The sequence below is a fragment of the Amblyomma mixtum genome, chromosome 6, assembly GCF_055824585.1.
Source record: "Amblyomma mixtum isolate Tamu chromosome 6, ASM5582458v1, whole genome shotgun sequence".
NCBI classification, from domain to species: Eukaryota; Metazoa; Arthropoda; class Arachnida; order Ixodida; family Ixodidae; genus Amblyomma; species Amblyomma mixtum.
In genome coordinates this window covers 76,793,883-76,811,971 of record NC_143017.1, presented here as the reverse complement: position 1 = coordinate 76,811,971, position 18,089 = coordinate 76,793,883, and the positions used below count along the sequence as shown (strand labels likewise).

General features: G+C 48.4%; 2 protein-coding genes across 5 annotated transcripts in view; one reads left to right on the top strand and one right to left on the bottom strand.

Annotated features, from left to right (window-relative positions):
- Window positions 1-2,818, top strand: part of LOC149339437 (protein adenylyltransferase SelO, mitochondrial-like) — a 44,697-nt gene extending 41,879 nt beyond the window's left edge. For 2 of the 4 annotated variants that reach the window (XM_089548246.1, XM_089548241.1), the window contains exon 12: window positions 2,221-2,818. In XM_089548246.1, coding sequence (XP_089404372.1) covers window positions 2,221-2,408 — 188 coding nt within the window. In that variant the 3' untranslated portion in view covers window positions 2,409-2,818. The remainder of the gene's footprint in view (window positions 1-2,220) is intronic. The other 2 variants (XM_089548242.1, XM_089548243.1) reach the window with 2 other exon arrangements.
- A 2,067-nt stretch (window positions 2,819-4,885) lies between these two features.
- Window positions 4,886-18,089, bottom strand: part of E(Pc) (Enhancer of Polycomb) — a 59,416-nt gene continuing 46,212 nt past the window's right edge. The window contains exons 13-15 of the mRNA XM_089548240.1: window positions 13,968-14,533; window positions 12,318-12,537; window positions 4,886-5,881 (exon numbers count right to left, since the gene is read on the bottom strand). Of these exons, the coding sequence (XP_089404366.1) occupies window positions 5,803-5,881; window positions 12,318-12,537; window positions 13,968-14,533 (865 nt within the window). The 3' untranslated portion in view covers window positions 4,886-5,802. The remainder of the gene's footprint in view (window positions 5,882-12,317; window positions 12,538-13,967; window positions 14,534-18,089) is intronic.

The window sequence follows — 18,089 nt, the reverse complement described above, 5'->3', positions numbered from 1 at the left end:
CAGCTGTGCCAGCAACGGAAACATACTGGAAGCAGCATGGCTAACTGGCAAGCCAATTTGGGTGACTGCACACGCGACCCTGCGTCACGTGTTCTTATATTGCAGTTGGCAAGTGCTGAGGCGGCAGGAATGGTCGGCTTATGTTTTGAGAGCTTGTTTGGTTGGCTTTTATTGTAGACGAAGTGATCGAACCTTACAAGCTGTATCAAAAATTTCAAGCTGAGATAGGATTTCACTGCTGTTTTCATGGTCATGCACCACTCTGTAGTTGACTATAAACCAGCGCAGAATAAGTTGAAAATGAAGACACAACTGAAAGTTTGCTTTCAACTTCCTGTCTTTAAAGGACTATAGACATGCATTTCTTTCTTTTTTTTTGAGATTTTTGTTTTGATGGGTAGCTAGTGGTCCAGAACGGTGGAAATTCGGCTTGAAAAGCTCGAGTGTGACGTAATTAATTACTAGGCCATTTAACACAATCAGTTTCGGTTTTAATCTCTGAGAGCGTGGCCATGGTGCGATGTCAAGTTGATGTATGAAACGTTTCTCTTTTCAACGCGATAGTGTTAACGAACTTGCATCGCAGAAAATCCGGTGGTGGCGTCGTTGACCGTGAGTGAAAAATCCGCAAAAAATCCCCAGAGGGGGCAACCTAGGAGGCAGGTGGGCCACCTGGGTCATGTGACCTTGTGGCGTCGTCACAACCCGCCCACCGGATTGTGAGCAAACTGCCCACCGTGGCAGGTGCCAGTTAAATTAATGGTTGGTTGTGAGAGATTGCTCGGCAAGAGCAACCTGGGTTGCACAAGCCCCACTGATGGCAGCACCTGTTATCATATGGCAGAGGTGCATCGCTGCACCACTGCCCTACGATGGCAGGTGCTCACACCGGTGGGGCTTGCTGCTCGGGAACTGTAAATGTTAAGTAGAGAATAACCAATTCTGCATTCGTGGGCATTAACCCATTAAAGTTATCGTGTCATATTCTCAAGGCGGAGCTTAAGTGACACCTCAAACGTTTAGTTCAACCAGCTCAGGGGAGTCCAGCTGGTGTGAAAGGAGTGGATTAAAGAGCCACGATACCAGTTAACCATGATGCTTTGGCCCCCCAAGTGTGCTGAAAAGTCCTCCAGTTCTAGACCTGTTTGTGGAAGCAAACCCAAGCACAGACTGTTTTTTTGTTTGTTTTATAGAGGTTTAACGTCCCAAAGCGACTCAGGCAAAGAGGGACGCCATAGTGAAGGGCTCTGGAAGTTTCGATCACCTGGGGTTCTTTAACGTGCACTGACATCGCACAGTACACAGGCCTCTAGAATTTAGCCTCCATCGAAATTCGACCGCCGCGGCCGGGATCGAACCCGCCGTTTTTCGGGTCAGCAGACGAGCGCCATAACCACTGAGCCACCGTGGCGGCCCCGAGCACAGACTTTAGAAACGGGAGTATGCAACTAAAAGCAGCGAGAAATTAGCAGCTGGTTTTAGTGTTTTGTGAAGATGCTTCAAATCCGTTTTTGGTGTCACCAAGAGTAACATGAGGAAGCTGTTGACAGTAAACTGCGTTGCCGCTTTCTTACTGTTCAAGTTAGAGGTGAAAGAATGCAATCTTTTTTTTTAAAGGGTGCAAAAATGGTAGGTCGGTCTTTGAAAATCAGTGGCTGAGATCACTGATGAAGTGGCAAAAGTGCATTTCAACAAAGATCAAAGCAGTGTGTTTGTATAAAGTTCTGCTTCTGGCTTGGATACTGTAAGTTGTGGGGTTTAACTTCCTGAACTGGCACATGTACTATGAGGGACGCCATAGTGGACGGCTTCAGATTAATTTAGACATCGCAGTGCCAAATTAAGCAGTGCCAAATGCAACAACAGAAGGGCTTGCTTGTTAACAGCATCTGTTCAAGAATGACACAAAATTGTAGCCATCAATTTTGGGCTGACATCCGTCTCTTATAAGCAGGTACTACTGCAGAATTGGAGTGGCTCTGCTGGTGTCGCAGATATTAAGGGGAACCACAGCAGAACACAAGTTTCAGCAGATATCAGAACCAGTCTCTGTTGCAAAGCATAGGCCTTCTCATAGCTTTTCGTGTATACTGCGTTCAAGCTAATCTTTTCCTCCATGCAAACACTGAAAAATTGAACTAATTTTTATGATCCGTGTTCCCCTACCATCCCACGTAGGAGAGATGTTAAAAACTAATACACGTCTTCATTTTCCTACAGGGTTTCAACAGCCGTGCACCAACTATGTTTCTGGCAAGACAGGAGAAGACATACGGGTCAAGTTTTTGATATGTGTTGAACAAGAAGCACCATGCCGTGGTATGCAGGCACATTGCTGCTGTTCAAGTGCTTGTGATCAAAGACATTGCAAGGGTCCTGGACAACCAGACACATATACATCACTGTAGGACTAGTGGTTAGAGGCAGTAGTCTTTTTTTTTTATGCACAGAGAAAAAAAAAAGCAGTAGCCTCACAGGCATCAAGCATCGCATTATTGTTGAACAAAACCTAGACAAGCTTGTTTTGTGAGATGACTATTTTAGGTTGTAGCTGTGATATACATGCATTCACAGACACGGCACACAAACTGCATGCCACACAACATTTAGTCCATGACCTTTGTATAAGTCAGTGAGTGAGGCACTGAAATCGCTCATCTGATAAACTGCAAAGTTAGTGACCAAGCCTGATAGAGCCATTGCGAATATGCATGCTCAAAAATATGCGTGTTATGTTGTTGACCATCACAGCAATGCATTGACAGCCCACTGTGTGCATGCCACTTTCAAAGAAATAAATGAAACTAATTTTTTTTTCGAGGTGGTTAGATCTTTAATCCCATGAGGGCTACCATGCTATTTACAATGATACAATGAAACTTTTTTTTTTCCCCTCAATTTTCATCCTTCAACGTAAATACAAAACTATAATACAGAGTCCAAGAGTTCAACAAAACCCTCTTCGCAGTCACCATACTTCTATGGTGGAAGAAATACCTATGTACAGGAAAACACTCATACCAAAGAGCCACCAATGTCGCGCTTCAATGAGACAGTGTTGTACTTCGAAATGCCATAGCTCTTACGCTGTCCGCTGGCACCACACACCACTGTACAAACATTCACACACAGCTACCAATTTACATGACCAAGACACCTTCTTGCGCATCTGACGCAGACAGGTGCTTTTCCTTGTGATCTGTGAACACGCAGGTGCCTACCGTTAGAGTGGGCTTAAGCAAGTGCGTGAATGTCACGCCTCAATGTACAGCTATCGAGCCAATACACGAAGTAATGGACAATTTCCAGGGCAGTTTACGAGCGCAGAGTTCAGAACTGCCCAGAAAAAGAGACCCCTGAGGTTGCTAATTTACAAGCCATCGCATCAAAATTGCGGGGGAAAAAAAAGAACACGCGGTTTCCCCTGACCAACTTTCATTCGACTTAGGTGTGCAACTCTGCCCCTTGTTTGGGCGGTGCACACAAACAATAGGTTGCTCCTTTGTGCCGACTCTGCAAACAGTTTGTGCCAAGTACCACAACTGGCTGTGCACAGCTGTGTTGAAAGAATAACCATACTATACCGAATCATTTGCAAAGTACAAACAGGATGATATCACCGAGGCCCCGTCTTGGTTTCTTCAAAGCACAAAGTCTGACAATTTGACAAATGTTGTGCTCTGCTGCCACTGTACCTTGCCCTAAGCACGAACGAGCTGATAGAAAGCACACTTGGTTTCTTCAAAGCACAAAGTCTGACAATTTGACAAATGTTGTGCTCTGCTGCCACTGTACCTTGCCCTAAGCACGAACGAGCTGATAGAAAGCACACTTGGTTTCTTCAAAGCACAAAGTCTGACAATTTGACAAATGTTGTGCTCTGCTGCCACTGTACCTTGCCCTAAGCACGAACAAGCTGATAGAAAGCACACTTGGTTTCTTCAAAGCACAAAGTCTGACAATTTGACAAATGTTGTGCTCTGCTGCCACTGTACCTTGCCCTAAGCACGAATGAGCTGATAGAAAGCACACTTGGTTTCTTCAAAGCACAAAGTCTGACAATTTGACAAATGTTGTGCTCTGCTGCCACTGTACCTTGCCCTAAGCACGAACGAGCTGATAGAAAGCACACCCTTAATTTCAAGCATCCTAATCATGCACCAAAATTTTAGCCTCTCCTTTTCTTTTTCACACCTTTTCTATTTCCGCCAATTGCAAGCTAACACACATGCGCAAACATGAAACACGCACACCAGCACGTTAGCTTCACTCACACCGACAGATGAATCCAACTAGAACAGCCATTAGTTACACAATGGGTGTATACACATGCATGCACACGCACACACATTGTCAAGAGCACATTGTACAATGAGATGAAAGAGCTCACAAGCTCATTCACTTCTGTCTCTTCTCTCTTCTTTTCCCCTCCCAAAACCCAAGTAAAAAAAGGAAAAAAAAAAAAAGGAACCCTTCCCCCACAGAAGTCCCTGTTTATGAGGTATTATCACAGCTACAGAACCAAGCCATGGATGTGGCCGTTGCAATTATGCACCGCAAAAAGGCAGGAGAGAGAGAGAGAGAAAAAAAAAGAAAACATCATACACCAGTGCACAACAGTTCCCAAAATGGTCAAAATTTGCTGTAGAACTCGCTCTCCTTCTCCCCGGTGCAAAGTCTCCCCCTTTTCCAGTTCCCTCTCTTGCCCCCCAAACTCAACCAAAGCATTTGCACAGCTTCTCTACATTTTACAGGCTTCAAACAACAGCTCGACAAGGCTGGGAACAACATCGGCACCAGCCACGCTAACATTACCAGCACGACCTCTAGAAACAGCATCTTGCACAGAGCCCTGCATCCCACTCCACAGCCATTTGTCTTGATCTTGTTTTTTCATTAACCAGAAAGAACGAGGAAAGAAAAAAAAAAGGGGAAGATTGGGGGGAGCAATTAAAACCTACTTTGATCCTCCTGTTCAGCACTACCCCCTCGTGAAAAGCAACAAATTTCTTGCATGCTGGCAGTGGAAAAGAAAAGGGATGTAATGCTTTCAACTGCGACTGCTACCACAGAGCGCTGAGAGAGGCCAGAACAGCAGGCACCAAACTGCCAGCAATGCCAGCTGTTAGGGACCAGGGTGTCAGATTCGAGAATGCAATCCAAGGTGTTCGAGCGACCCCTCTTTCATGCCTTGGGCACAGGACAACAGGAGCAATTCAAAACAGAGAGAGAGAGAGAGAAAAAAAAAAAAAGAGACAAGGCCGTAAACAAACTTTCTGGCCAGGCTGTTCACCAGCAGCTACCCAACCACACTTACAGGCAAACCAAAACCAGATCTGCAACTAGGCAACGGAGAACTGTTTGAACATGAAGAAGCGCCAGCACGGGAAGCGGCAGTGCCCCTTGAGACGACCTGCGCCCATTCTTCCCAGTGCCGACAACCAACGGCAAACGGTAACAAACGGGTGGTGTCACAGCTGTCACAACATGCGTCAGTTGAGCAGAACAAGAAGGTTTTTCCGGGTGGCCAGCCAAAGTCGGGGAGAAAGGGAGGAGGTGCGGTCCAACCCAGGGGAGGAGGAGGCAGCACCAGCAGCCTGGGCAAGCATCTCTTCCCCCTGAAGAACTGTGCTGGTCTTCCCAACGGCTGCACAGCGGGAGAAGAAGCGTGACTCGTGCCACCACCACCAGCAGCAGTGGCAGCACCCACGCAGTGCCTTCAGCAGTCACCAGTGAGGGGCTCAGTGCCACAAGCCGGCAACAGGAAACTCGGCGGGACTCGGGAAAGCATGGGGGCGGCTGTCAGGTCACGTCCATAGGCAGTGCCCCGTCCGGCTCCAACTTGACTCGGCCTAGGCTGCCGCTCAGCTCATGGCGGGCCCTGCAAGTATGCAGCAGTGTGTGTTTTCAAGTCGTGCCATTTTCATTATGAGAATGCACATTGTTGCCTGCTCCGCACGCTGCAGTCGGCCTGGCAGAAGTTTTCAGGGTCGTTCACACCATTCCCAGATCAGCTTTGCAGGCCGGTGCGCAAAAGCGCTAGGCTGTCGCCGTAGCTGAACACGCCTCATGTTGAACTGCAACACACTCTAGCACTGTGCAATGCACATCGTCTTCTTCATCCACTGATACTGCTATGAAACTCATATTTGCGCTTTGAGCTATGTGGCGATAGTGACAGAAAGACGTGTGCTGCCTGTGCTGGCATGGAAAACGTTGTGCCAGACACACGGCAATACAACATATGCTTTGGCATTGACAACATCGCTGCAGAAATGCGGCACGGAAGCATGGGCCGTCGGCGTACTTTAGGTAAATAAACACTGACAATGATAAAGTTGAAGATGCACTGAGGCGGTTTTCGAATCAGCCAATTTCTTATGGTTTTGAAGTAGTGTCATTGCTGATCACGCCTGTAAAATTATTTTTTTGATTTTGGCTAAAACAGTGCCACAATCACCAACTGAAAGTGCGATGCTTAAATCTCCCGCGCCCTGCGCGAGCGCAGGAGAGGAGAACAGCGAGAGGGAAACCACGTCCATGTCGGCCAAAGTGACGTCACGTTGAGGAGCCGGGGATACTTCGGCGCGCCCAAGCGCACTTTCAGCGCGCGTTGTTTCTCGTGTTGCATGCGTTGTTCCTCGTACTGCGTGCGTTGTGACGTACGAAGTATGTCAGCTGACCTTGAGAATCATGTTCGTGTCCACGAACAACCACGGCCACGACTGTGTCGTCTTCCACTGTTTTCTGCCATAAGCTCGCAGTGCAAGCGCTCGCTACTGTGACGAAGAATTGAAGCCGACCAAAGCAAGTGTACTCTGCTCGAAGCACTTTCGTAAGTGCGGCTATATGCAGGGCTTGTCCCTAATGTGATCTCTGGAGATTTCTGTCGAAAAGGCGCGGCTGAACCATGACACAGTTCTTTCGATTTTCTCGCGCATGAAAGGCGTGTCACCATTCCGAAGAAGCGCCTCTTCAATAAGTAGAAACATGCTCACTTAGCCCCTGCAGAAACCTAATAGAGGCTCAAGCATATGTCGCTCTCCTCAGCTTAGGTGATGGCCAGACCACCTGAGGTGTGCTCACTAAGGCTCGGTTAGTGATTTTATACTCGGTTCGACCTGTCCAAGCAAGCAAGCAAAGCAAAGCAAAATAAAGCAAGCATTGAAGCTCTTCATATGCGGCATCTTGTTTAATCGTAGCTAAGCGATTAAAATGAAAGCGTTTGACGTTCTGATTTCGGATGCAAATTTAAGAGCGAAATGAATGCCAACCAAGTTTTTGCAAAAAAAAAAAAAAAACACCGTGTTTCGCAACCTTATTCGGTATCTTCATCAAGTTGTGGCAGCGGACGAGTTGCAGCTAGCTTGGCTTTTAAACACGCATATAGTTGGCCACCACTTCACTGAACCTAAACTGCAAATCTAGGAAGGACGACCGTTTCCGAGGGAGCGATTAATATTTTCTGGCATCTGCTGAACGCGCCATGAGTGAAGCAGCAGCCTTGTGCACGTATTTGGCTTGGTTTCGAGCACACGATGATTGCGTCACTATCCTGTGGCCACATGCCTCGCAGTGCTTGGCCCCTGCGCTTCACTCATTTTGATATCAACTTTGTGCTGCTTAATCGTTTCCTTCAAACACTTTCTTGCCCCAACCTACTACGCCAGGTACTGAGAACAGGATTTTTTTCTACACAGCGCTTTGGGCCTTTTCTTTAGGATGATGCTCTTTCGGGCGAGCCAGGAGGCGTCCGGGGGTGGTAATTGACTTGAGTATTGTTCGCACCCCTTCATTTCTGAGAATACGAGCCGAGGTTGTGCTGGCACCTTTTACGCATGGTCTGCATACGAGTCTTTCACGCTGGCGTATGCTTGTGCTAGGCGTAGAATTTTTTGCTTGTGTCTTTTTGGTTACAGGTGATATGTGGAATGAACAAACTGTAGAATACTTTTCTTTGGGGTGACGGTCAGCAAAAAAATAGTCGCCAAATTCAATTTTACAACACCACGGAAAGCTGCGATCTGCACTCAACGCAGCGCGGGATCCACATCGGCAGCATCTCCAGTCCTCAAAGTGTCATCACGACCTCTCTTGACCAATCACGGGCGGCGGCGCGCTGCACGGTGTGCCCCGCGGCACCGGCCGCACATTTCTGCTAAAAAAGGCAATTCACGTTTGTTTGTTTTTGCCTTATTTGGATGCGATATTCCAGTATACAGCATGAAAAACTATAGGACGCCGCTGCCAGCCTCATTTTAAAAAAAAGTGCTTCAGTCTCCCTTTAAGTGCTAAAAGCCCTTGCTTTAGCACTACAGTCGAACCCGGATATATCGAATTCGAAGGGGATCGGAAAATAGTTCGATATAGCGAAAATTCGATATACAGATATAGACTAAAACTGCACTCCCGATCATAACAAATTGTGGCTTACCGTTTGGAACAGCCGCGAATCACATAGTATGGGCGCGCAATGTGAAAGCGCTTTATTTCGCGGAAAAAAAATCACTAATTTTGGGCTGCTTTTTCCCCTGGGAAACGAAGTTCGAAACACTGGCCTCGATCTTCTCGAGACTGTCCAGGTGGGAGAGCACAGTGCCTTCCATTTCGCCGCAACAGCGCCGAATCAGGCTAACGCTGACGCCAGTTCAGTGGCTGCGCACGGACGCGTTTCTTCGACAACACAGTTGCCCTCGTCGTCGCTGGAGTCGGCGTCTTGAACGCCAGCTACCACTTCGCTGCCGCCAGCTTCGCTGTCAGCGTTAAAGTCCTCAACAGTCACTTCGGACGGAACGGCGCCGAGAAAATTGGACAAGTCGCGAAACGCGTCGTCCAAGCACTCATCGTCATCTAAATCTTCCGGACATTCATCTCCGGCCACTTCAAGGCCTGCCTTGCCAAAACAGTTGGCTACTGGGGCCTGCTTCACGTCGCGCGTTGAAACACAGGCACACACACACAAAAAAAAAACACGCGAGGCGCAGATGGAGCGATAAGAGCGAAGCCTATGCGAGCGGCAGTCAACGTGGCTGCGAAGGAACGACAGAGGGAAAAGAAAGAGCAGGGAGAAAGATCGGCGCTCTGGGCATCGTTTTTTTTTTTTTTTTTTCTGCGCTCTCTTTTCCCCAGACCCACGATGTGCCCACGAACGACCGTTTTCTCTCTCTCTCTTTCCCCAAGAAGCGTGGTCGCCGCGCGTCTCCATGCGGCGCTCTCTCTTCGCTGATCTCCAATGACCTTGACGGAGCACACGCCGGCGGTACAGGAGGAGAGGAGGAGGGGGAAAGCTCGCGCCGGTGGGGCGCAAAAACGGGGAACAAAAAAAAAAAAAAGGGCCCTGCGCCTGCTGACTGCGGAAATGTTCTCCGCTGAGGCGGCTGAGGACCGGACAGGAATGTCTTTGGGGAAAGCGCACCTTCCAGGGGCGCGGCGCGGCGTTCGATATATCCAATGTCCGGCGAAAATGGAATTCGATATACAGTTAAACCTCGATGTAACGAAGTCGGAAAAATCGGCTCTTTACTTCGTTACATTGAAATTTCGTTAAATTGAAAATCGTCTCCCAGCATGCAAAGAAACTTCCAAAACGTGTTGCGGGTGTGACGCACGCACGGTAAAACGCTTTATTACTGACGAAAATAATCGGTCATCTTTTTTTGTACCTTTTTCGTCATTAGCCGAGGCGTTACACGTCGTTCGTATGCCCACAGGGACTGCATAGCCTCTTGGTCTTCTTCTGCGCTAGCGAAGCGCCTGAGCACGTCGATCGCGTCGACCACTTCGCGAGCGGAAGGGACGTCGTCCTCGTCCTGTAAATCGGCTTCGCCTTCGCTGCCGTCGTCTTGGAAGCTCCCGATTACGTCATTCACTATAGTTTCCATCGTCACCTCCTCCGTTGCGAGGGCACAGGAGTCACCAAAAAGATAATCTTCCAGGTTGACCCCTTCCGGAACAGCACCATCGCTGCGAAGACGCTGCCAGCTCTCATCAAGCGCCTCTTCCAGCACAGGCAAATCTAAGTCCGCCTCAGGACAAACTGCTTCGGCCGCTTTGAGACCTGCTTTGTGAAAGCAGTTTTCAAAAATCTTTTTTGGTGTGGCTCTCCAGGACGCGGACAGCATTTCCAGGGCCTGAAACAAGTCCACTTTAGTAGGGCGTTCGAGCCGCAGGTCAAGCAGAAGCTTGTCGATGAGGCGCCGGCGATATGCGCACTTTACGCTACTTATTATGCCCTGGTCCAGCGGCTGAATTAACGAGGTGCAATTCGGTGGCAGAAACATCACGTCAACGTTACTGAGTTCCAATTCTTCAACGTGGTGCGCGGAACAATTGTCTAAGATGAGGCACACTTCGCGTCCAGCGGTCTTCATGTCCTCGTCGAACGCTTGCAGCCAGCTACGAAAAATATCACGCGTCATCCATGCCTTTCGGTTGGATACATACTCTATTTGCAGCTGGCGCGAATTCGCAAAGCACCGCGGCTTTTTGCTTCGCCCAATGACGAGCGGCACACGCCTGTCGCTGCCGTCCATGTTGGCGCAAAGCAAAACCGAGATGCGCAGTTTGCTATGTTTCCCTCCGTGACACTTCTCACCTTTTAATGCCAACGTACGATTAGGCAGCATCTGATAGAATAATGCCGTTTCGTCGGCGTTGTAGATGTCTGCCGGATCATAGCGCGTCAGGATCTTCGGCACTTCCGTGTCGACCCAAGCAGCCGATCCTGTCGTGTCGGCTGACGTCGATTCACCACTCAAGATTTTGCCTACGATGGCATGACGGGCTTTGAAGCGATGCAGCCACCCGCTGCTCGCCTGAAAATCGTTGTGCCCGAACAGACAGGCGAAATCTCTCGCCTTTTGTTGCAGTAATGCGCCGCTGATGGGGATGTTCTGTTCCCTAACCGAGATGAACCACTCGAAAACAGCCTTATCCACATCGTCGAACGTGGGAACCTTCATCCTTTTCCTTTGCGCGTTTGTTCCCTTCTTCAGCGATTCCAGGATAGAGTCCTGTGCCTTCAAAATCGTCGAAAGGGAGCTCTGGGGTATGCCGAACCGGGCGGCGACATCCTTCTTCTTTTCACCGTTTTTTACGGCTTGGAGCACATCGGCCTTTTCTTCGAGAGTTAGCACTTTGCGTTTGCCGCTCATGCTGTATGAGATGTCAGGCGTACACACAAAAACACAGCCCAAGGCACGTCGACGCGTACACTGAAGCAGCAAAACACCGTCAAAGAACCTGATGCGCACGTTTCGGTGGCTAGGCCTAGACTGCGTACGCATAAAGAAAACCAGCGCAAAAGAAAAAAAAAAAAAAACCCTTCCGGGCCCACGAGTCGATGTTAGCGCCCTCTAGAGGACTTCTCGACACAACGTTCGCCAATGCTCCCCCAGATGGCGCGACAAATGGTGCCTATCATCATCATTGCAACTGCCGGCCGTGAGCAGCCGCGCTATGGCCCACCGCCGCGCCGCAGCAGTTGTTAGGGGCGCGCGTTGATGTGCGTGCACTTTTCAGCCATTAAAGTTCGCAATGTAATTTTACTCAATTCTTTCGCTGAACCATAACCCAGCAACAAAATTTCGTTACGTTGAAAGTGCGCCAGAATTACTTCGTTATACAGAGGCTGAAAATACATGGTGTTCTATGGGAGCTAAGTTATAGAAACTGAAATACTTCGTTACATCGAAAATTTCGTTACACTGAAGTTCGTTACATCGAGGTTTAACTGTACAACGCAACTGTCCTATACTTTTACATAGTATTTTCAAAGGGGTAATCTGTGTGTTCGATATAGCCAATAATTCGAAATATGCGGGTTCGATATATCCGGGTTCGACTGTATAATCGGTTTAGCCAAGTTGAAACCCTGATACTTTTTCACTGTATTTACGACTTCTGAGTTAACGAGGAGTTACATTAATTTCGCAGCCATGCTTAAAAAAAAAAGAAAACAGCTTTTCAGCTTTAGTTTAAATGAAGGGTATTTGTGCTCAACAATATTCAAAACACTGGATCCACGGCTAAGCAACCGAAGACTTTTTATTAGCGCAGCTTTATTCAGAAACACTCTTCGATGACATTCAAACAACTCTGAACTAAAGGCCGACACATGTATAGTGTTCAAATCGGGAAAACTTGATGATGACAGAACCAAATGTCAGTCTGAATAAACCTAACATTCCAATCATCGAGTGTTGACTGAGTGTGTGTGTGCGCATTATTTTCACTGCAAAGCTAGCTCTACTTCCCTCCGACCCTCGAGACCCAAGGCATGTTACCGAACAAAGAATGACACGACAAGGGCCACCCACTTGTTCCCTTCGTTTCCGTTCTGCTCCAAGATGGAGTACCGGAGGTCTGTGAGTGTACCAGGCAGCTTGTTTCCCAGTTCCACGGGTGGAAGTGCTGCCATGACGTGTGACGAGTCAGCCTCCACACCAGCATCCCCAGGCATTATTTGCCCTCCGGGCTGCTGCTGCTGCTGCTGCTTGGGCACCATTCGCAGCGCATCCACTTCAGCAGCTGCCCGAGCTGGAGAGAGAAACGGACACAGGCTCACTGTAGCACCTTGGAGCTAATTGTATCGTGGCAACACTCAGTGGCAAGACAAGGTGACTGTCCTCACACACACACTTGCTATGTCCTTCATGGCGCAAACTTCTACCATCAGGCATTTAGAGACAACCCGCTGTTTGACTGCAAACTGGGCCGAGCAGGATGAAAGAAAGGGACACAGCACAGGCACTAAACTGCTTGCATTGTGCCTTTCTTTCTTCCTTGTCTAATCCATGCTGAAGTAAAAATATGTGCCCTGCAGGATCACCAACAGCAAGTTTTCCTGAAGCACATCCACTTTAAACACAAGCATTTTAAAGGGACACTAGAAAGTAATGTTAATTCTATCTAGACTCACAGGTTAGTATCCTCTGAGAACAGAGCTGAGATAAGCCAGAAAATTGCATAAAAGTGGTTTGGTTTGATGGGGCTTAACGTCCCAAAGCAACTCGGGCTAAGAGAGGCCATTCACTACGGCTATGACGCCGTAGTGAAGGGTTTAGGAAATTTCGACCACCTGGGGATATTTAACATGCACTGGCATCACACAGTACACGGGCCTCTAACATTTTGCCTCTAACGAAATGCAACCACCGCGGCCGGGATCAAACACGGATGGACCTTGCCAAGGCGCTGACAGCACTGATCTGCTCGCTCGCTCCTCATTCTGTGCAGTTCTGCCAACGGATCTGGTTATTTGTGTTAGTTGATTGCATCGAAATCGTTCCTGGCCACGTGGTTTCTTCGTCTCGTTTGAATCGCCACCGAAACGGAAGATGGCTGATTCGCCCGCTGATTATCGAATGACGTTGCTGGTGAAAAGAAAGTGCACGGCTATCGATTTGGAGACGAAGTGCAGTATCGTGAAGGACTACAAAGACAGTAAGAAAGTGTGCGACTTGGTTAAAAAGTACGCACTATCGCAACTGACGGTGTCAGTCCCTCCAGGGCTTCGTTTTTGTGAGGGACCTTCCGCTGCACTACGTGCGTGCAAGCCATTGAGAAGTACATGGTGCGATGCTTGTGCCAATTTCACCCCAGTGTTTCTGCGGGATTTCTCAAGCTGAGAGGCGGCTGCGGCAACCTTCTCGCATTTTTTACAAGGCCCCTTTCGCCACCAAAACGATGCCTCGGTGGAGCTCGCATGTCACTTGCCTTCCGTGACCGTTCTTTGCAGTTATGCTTTTTTTCATGCAACATGCAACCGGTTTATAACAATTATCAGTTATAACAATGTAATTTTCGTGGCACTTGAATATTGCTATAAGTGGACTTGACTGTATACTGAAGTCAGTGCAGTGTTCTACTGCTCCTGAATATTCACAAATTTTCGAATATTCGTAAACTCAAACTAAGCAGTGCCATAGTACAATATGGGCACGCATGCACTGTGTGAGTTCCCTCACCAGCATCCATGGAGGGGCCATTGGCAGCTGCGGCCGCCATTGCAAGCCTAGCCTGAGTAGCCGCTGTAACACTCGAGCTGTGTCCGTCCGCTGGCGTGGCTGCCGTCGTCGTCACTGACGGCGAGGACACCAATGAGTTCAACATGCCAGACATCTCTGTCGTGCTCAGCAATGCCGAGACGGCAAACTCCACGCTGGCAGGATCCAACGTCGAGTGTGACGACCCGCCGGGCGCTGCACTCCCCATAGCGGGTGCCGCAGAGGAGGCGCTGCCCGGCTGCCTGGCACTGCCGTCTGTGCTGTCACCCGCGCCCGATGTCGTTGCACCTTTTAACCTTTCCAGCTGCTTGCGCTGCATCTCGAACAGCTCCTCTTGGTGGCTCTGGAAGCTCTCGTAGTCGGTCGTCGGGGCTGACGACGAGGACGGGACACTGCTGGGTGCGGACCCACCCGGGTGGTGGCTGCCAGCCTCGGTGGTGCCCACGGGGCCGCCCGTCAGGGGCTCTGGCCGTGACGAGGGCTCGGGCAGCAGCCCCGTGCCGTTCCGCTGGGGCCGGAAGTGCAACCTGCGCACCAACCAATGCCCAGTGCGTCACGGCCAGCAGAGAAGACAACAGGGCGGAGGCAACACCGGCGTCGGCTATTGCAGGCCTGCTCTTAACGACCAACTGAAATGAAATTACACCAGAAATAAAAGGCTACAACCTCAGTGCCCTCCAATCTGAATGTTTATAAGCTGTAAACACAAAGGGATGATTCAACACTGGCAACAACAAAAGTATGAAAGAAAGAAATAACACGAACTTGCATACATAAAATAATCTTAAGTGCACTGCGAACACAATTTTTGTAGCACTGTGCACCAGGAATGAAACAGGTAATGCAATTATTGGTATCCAAATATTCAAATAATCCAAATCTAAAAAGCTAGCCATGCGAATATGGCTCTCAAAGTAACGGTGCATCTCTGCAGAATCTTGAAAGCCATGATGGTAGGCTGAACCTAATCTGCACCAAGCGGGCAACAGTAGAACCTCGCTGATACTTTTTCCACCGGACCGTGGAGGAAGAGACGTACCAGCTGAGAATTGTAGAAGCCAGGAAATGAAGTAGCCGAATACAGCGCATGAGAAAATTCTACATTGCTCTTCCCCGTTTTTTTTTTAAATTATTATTTCTTATAAGCACAATACAGTTCTCTGGAATTTGCAAGGCTTTGTGGCCCTCATGATCAACGTGCGCAATGGCCTGGAATGGCTGTCTGCCTGAAAAACCGTTGGTGGAAGGAAGGCATCATCCTCAAGGCTACGTGCACCGCAGAAGAAGTTGCGGCACGCATGCGTTTCTGCACTCTTTTCGTGGTAAATCACCTAGTAAAATTTGAAATTCTGCCTTTCAAGCTGCAGGCGGTAAGGAAAAAGAAGATGACAAACAAAAGCTTTGGATTCAACCCATACAATCGCATCTAATTGAGTGCAGCTCAGGTACCATCTTCCACAGCTTACCATATTGACACGAATACAATGAGCATGTGTTCCTCACTTCACCATTTTCAAAGCGGATCCTTCATTACACTCGGAATTCAGGTTCAAACATGACACGTTTTCCTCACTGTTTCTTTCAAGAGACCTACAGGGACTTTCACCACCAGACTAACACGCTGCTAGGATAAGCCAACCTTTCGATACCCTTGTGGCCATACGGTCGTCAGCCGGCACTACGGGCAAAAAAGTGTGTGGCTATGAACGTGAAACGAATACGGCGTGGGACGCTGAGAAAGAGAAGGCACTGGAAAAGCTGAGTGGACTAAGAAAAGAAATGAAGAGCAAAACGAACACAAGAGTGGGCAACACAACACTCATAGCAGCGATGGCGTAGTGCTTTGCTGCAGTCGATGATGTCGCATGGATTTCTGAGATGCTGCCTCTCAAATAATGTCACCATATCTGTTGCTTCACTACCGTGTTTACTCGCGTAATTTGCACTTTTTTCCCATTAAATTACGGCTTAAAAAAGGGGGTCCGCAAGTTATGTGGATATTTCACGAACGCGTCCTAAAAACTCTACAAAGGTCATAATGCGCTATGTATGCCTCATATCATCAACCATACACCGACCCGCTGGAAGTTGCCTAACATGGTAGCCGTCAAGCACCGATGCAGCGTAGAGCTCGTGCCGTTGCTGTTCTGTGCGCAAACTAAAAGTAGGCTGTTAAAATGCCGACACAGAGTAAAGCACTATTGTGAGGTGATATTTGCTAAGTACCACGCGAGGACACTCCTACAACTGCAATGTAACAGCCGAGTTTGCATTGCACTGCTTTCTATAAAGAGTTATATTTCGTTGCACACATTAGGTGCAACGCTGTGAAAGGTACGGAAGTAGTCCGCACGGGAAAATAAAGGGAGGCGTGTCACTCCGCGCTTGTTCTGTGGCCGAGTGGTCTAAAAGGTTTGAGAGAGCTACAGCGTGTCATCAGCAATAACATTTAAAGTAAGCATTTAATCAAGCTCAACACAAATGTGTCATGTAGTAAGCCTGCAGGCAAGGCATTTACTATGTTTCGCTCACCACAAGGAACGCACTACTTTTTTGGTTGCAGGATACAGGCAGTGCAAACAAGAGAGCTAGCTTTGACAGCGTTGCACCTGATGCATGCATAGCAGCCGGGAAAACGCAGCACTCGGGAATGTTTCAGCGAGGTTCTACTGCATATATTTTTCCCCTGACACGAACTTCCCATGCGCAACAATATCTAGTATAGCCCCTGCCTACGGTGCGAGCTCCGTAAGATACCACCCACAGAACCTGCCCATGCAAGCTGCCTGCCTGACAACGTTGCACCTTCTGTGTGACTTTGCACACTGCACACGACGCAAGATGTCTCTGCATGTGCAAAGCACACCTAAAGCATGTGCAGCCACAGTCACCAAGTAGAGGATGCACCGAGATAAGAGCAAAGAGACCCATTGCAGGTGTGTTAGAATTCTGCACACGCAAAACGATCACTAATGACAATTGCGAGTGATGATCGTTGAGTGCCACACAGTCTTACAAATTTTAGAAATAAAGAAAAGTGACAGGAAATGGTGAACAATTTTGTTTCATGCGCCATGACTGAAATAAATCTGCATTCAGTTCACTGCTATATTAAATTTTTAATGTGTTTGGCTACTATACTTTGTGGCTGGCACACATTCTCTCCATGTTCTCATGAAAAATGTAACGACATACCGTAAAAACCTGCGTATAATATGAGGTTTTTTTCCCATAATTAGCGTCCTAAATTTTCGCCTCGTACTATTTGCGGATCCGAACAAAAATTTTCTAAGTTGCTCGAAGTTTCGGTTTCGTTTTTGCGCGTAGCTACGGCTTGGCTTTGCTATTGGCACGTGGCTACGGCTTGGCTTCGGTACTCTCGACAAACGACGTCACGACGTCGTTTCTTTGTGGATCCATTGGGTGTGCCAGGGGGTCGCGGTGTGCCGTGTGCTGTTGACAAAGCACGTGCTAGCATGTAAGGCACGCTTCGTGAAGTGGACATTGTTTTGGGGAGCAAGATGTCAGGGTCTCGAAAACAGTACTCCGCTGCTTCCAAGCGAAAAGTGATTTTAGCTGTGGAGAACATCGGCAACGGTGCGGCCGGGAGGCAGTTTGGTGTCGTCGAAGGAAGCATTCGTGGATGGCCACGACCGCCACAACAGAAAGAACCCCTTTTCACGTGCAGCGGAACGCGACGAAGCTTTCGCGGCCTCTTGATGGTTGTGTAAACAAACCGTTCAAGGATGCAGTCAAGCGGTGCTACGCAGAGTGCATGCGCTCAGGTTGCTCAGGTGAGCCTGCAGTGACGCCAACGGGCAGTTGAAGCAGGCTTAAGAAGCGCAGCATCTCGAACGCCCTCGATGGCACGGAAGACGAGTACATTCGGGATGATTTGTCGGACAAAGAAATGTCCGATGAAAGCGCTACTGAAGAAAAAAGTGATTGAAGTGGAGTGCGGGATGCGATTTGAATAAATGTCTTCTATGAGCTTGCGTCACTCGCATTATACGCAGGTAAAACTTGTTTTTCCAATTTCGCGTCTCTAAAACTTCACCTCGTATTATACGCGACTTTTTACGG